This window comes from Propithecus coquereli, unplaced genomic scaffold, assembly GCF_000956105.1.
Source record: "Propithecus coquereli isolate 6110/MARCELLA unplaced genomic scaffold, Pcoq_1.0 Scaffold585, whole genome shotgun sequence".
In the NCBI taxonomy this organism is placed as follows: Eukaryota; Metazoa; Chordata; class Mammalia; order Primates; family Indriidae; genus Propithecus; species Propithecus coquereli.
Window position 1 is genome coordinate 360,229 of NW_012151785.1, and position 2,147 is coordinate 362,375.

The following is a 2,147-nucleotide window of genomic DNA, read 5'->3' on the forward strand; positions in this document are numbered from 1 at the left end:
CCTACAAATCAACAAGCAAAAGGCAGATAATCTAAAGATAATCCAATTATAAATGAGCAAAAGACTTGAGAAGGCACTTCACGAAAGACAATATCTTAATTGCCAAGAAGCATATGAAAAGTCAGTATTATTCTTCATTAGAGCAACAGAAAGGAAAACTACTACACAGCCACCAGAATGGTTAAAACGAAAAGACTGACAATATCAAGTATTGGCAAGGATGCAGCATAAATTAGAACTCTTATGTTGCTGATGGGAGTGTAAATTGGTTCAAAAGCTTTGCAAAATTGTTTGGCATAACCACCAACGTTAAAAATGTATCTTCCCTATGACTCTGCAAGTCCATTGCTAGGATATGTCTCTAAGAAAAGAGTTCATATGTTCCATCAAAGAATGTTCAAAGCAGCTTTACTGATAAAAGCCAAAAGCGAGAAACAACCCAAATGTCTATCAAAAGGAGAAGAGAGAAACAAATTAAACCATACAGTGGAATGGTATACAGCAATAGGAAAGAATAATTGATACTTGCTAAAACATAGATAGATCAAAAAAATATATTGAGTAAAACAATCCAGACCAAAATAAGAGTACATTCTTTATGATTCCACTTATATAAATTTCAAGAAGAGGTAAAACTTATTTGTGGTAATAGATGTAAGAATAGTAGCTATTTATGGGGGTAGGAAAAGGCAGGTATTGACTGGGAAAGATTATGAGGGAGCTTTCTGTAGTGCAAGACAGGTCCTATTTTAATTTGGGTTGTGTCTATATGAGTATACATCAATGTAAAAATTCATCAAATGGTACATTAAAGATTTGTGAATTCTATTATATATGAAAAAGGGAGAGCCATGAATAGGAGTAAAAAGGAAAGCAACAGAGTGGTAATATAGATACCTGAGACAAAGGACTTACATCCAGAATATATAAAGAACCCCCAAAAAAATCCATAACAAAAATCATACAACCCAATAGAAAAATGGGCAAAAGATTTGAACAGGTATTTTACAAAAAAGGATATCCAAATGGCCAATAAACATATGAAAGGTGCTCAACTTCCCTGGTCATCATAGAAATGCAAATTAAAACCACAGGGTGAGGCCACTACATACCAACCAGAATGGCAAAAATAATAAAAAAAAAAGAAGGCCATGTCAAATACCGGCAAAAATGTGGGAAAACGCCAACTCCCACTCACTGCTGATTGGTTCAATTACTTTGGAAAACTGACCATCTCCTAAAGTGAAACACAGTAGATATTTTTATCCATAATAAGTAAATGTTAATGTGTCATTTAAAAAGTAATTATTGCAAGATTAATCTTTTATTATCCTTCTTAGCTCCAGAGCTATGAAATTTTAAAAATCATGAATTATTTTAAGAGCAGTATAATCCCTTCAGATGTATTGCTGGCCTATAAAAACCAATTTATCACTTTTAATACTTCAGTAAATAACTGAGGCCAAAATATTGAAATGAGTAATACTTTATAAATAATTTTTTTCACAATTACCAACAGACCGTGAACCCTGCAGGGTAAGCTAGAGAAAAGCCTGGCCAAGTGCTGACAGCTTCACCTTTTTGCTGAGATTCATGCTCCCCATCTTAGCCTTCAGTAGCTTCATCTTATTCATAGTTATTGAATTTTCAATTATCTGTTGTCCAGAAGGAGAAGGCTCAATTTCTTCATCCTCATCCGTATATAAATTATACACAGAACCACCACTGCAAAGAAAACAGTAACTACTTGAAATCTGACTACTTGACACTTGGTCAGTAACTAAAAATACTCTATGTGCAACAGCAACCAATAGATGTTGTTAACGATAAAACTGAATCTCTTTCGTCAATGTAAACGCAAGGAAAATGTATTTCAAAAAATGTACTTCTTAGGAGAAAAAAATTAAATGGGAATTAATAGCATGATCTAGTGTTACCAAAAATCTAGTACAGCTGAACTTCTCTGAATTCAGTATATCATAAATGAAGATCTTTTGGCGCCTGCTATAAATTCCCAAAGAGGCAAAATCCATTTCCACAAGAATGTTCTGATTTCCTTTTATCAGCCAATGCTGATGACTGTGTAACCTCAACAACAGGCTGATCAGATTTTCATGAATCAAAATAAAAAAAAATTGGCACAGAAG

At 33.6% G+C, this 2,147-nt stretch overlaps 1 protein-coding gene across 1 annotated transcript in view; it reads right to left on the minus strand.

The window, feature by feature from the left end:
* Positions 1-2,147, minus strand: part of ZFAND4 (zinc finger, AN1-type domain 4) — a 77,444-nt gene that overhangs the window by 28,886 nt on the left and 46,411 nt on the right. Inside the window, 1 exon segment of the mRNA XM_012658407.1 lies at positions 1,578-1,754. Within this exon segment, the coding sequence (XP_012513861.1) occupies positions 1,578-1,754 (177 nt within the window).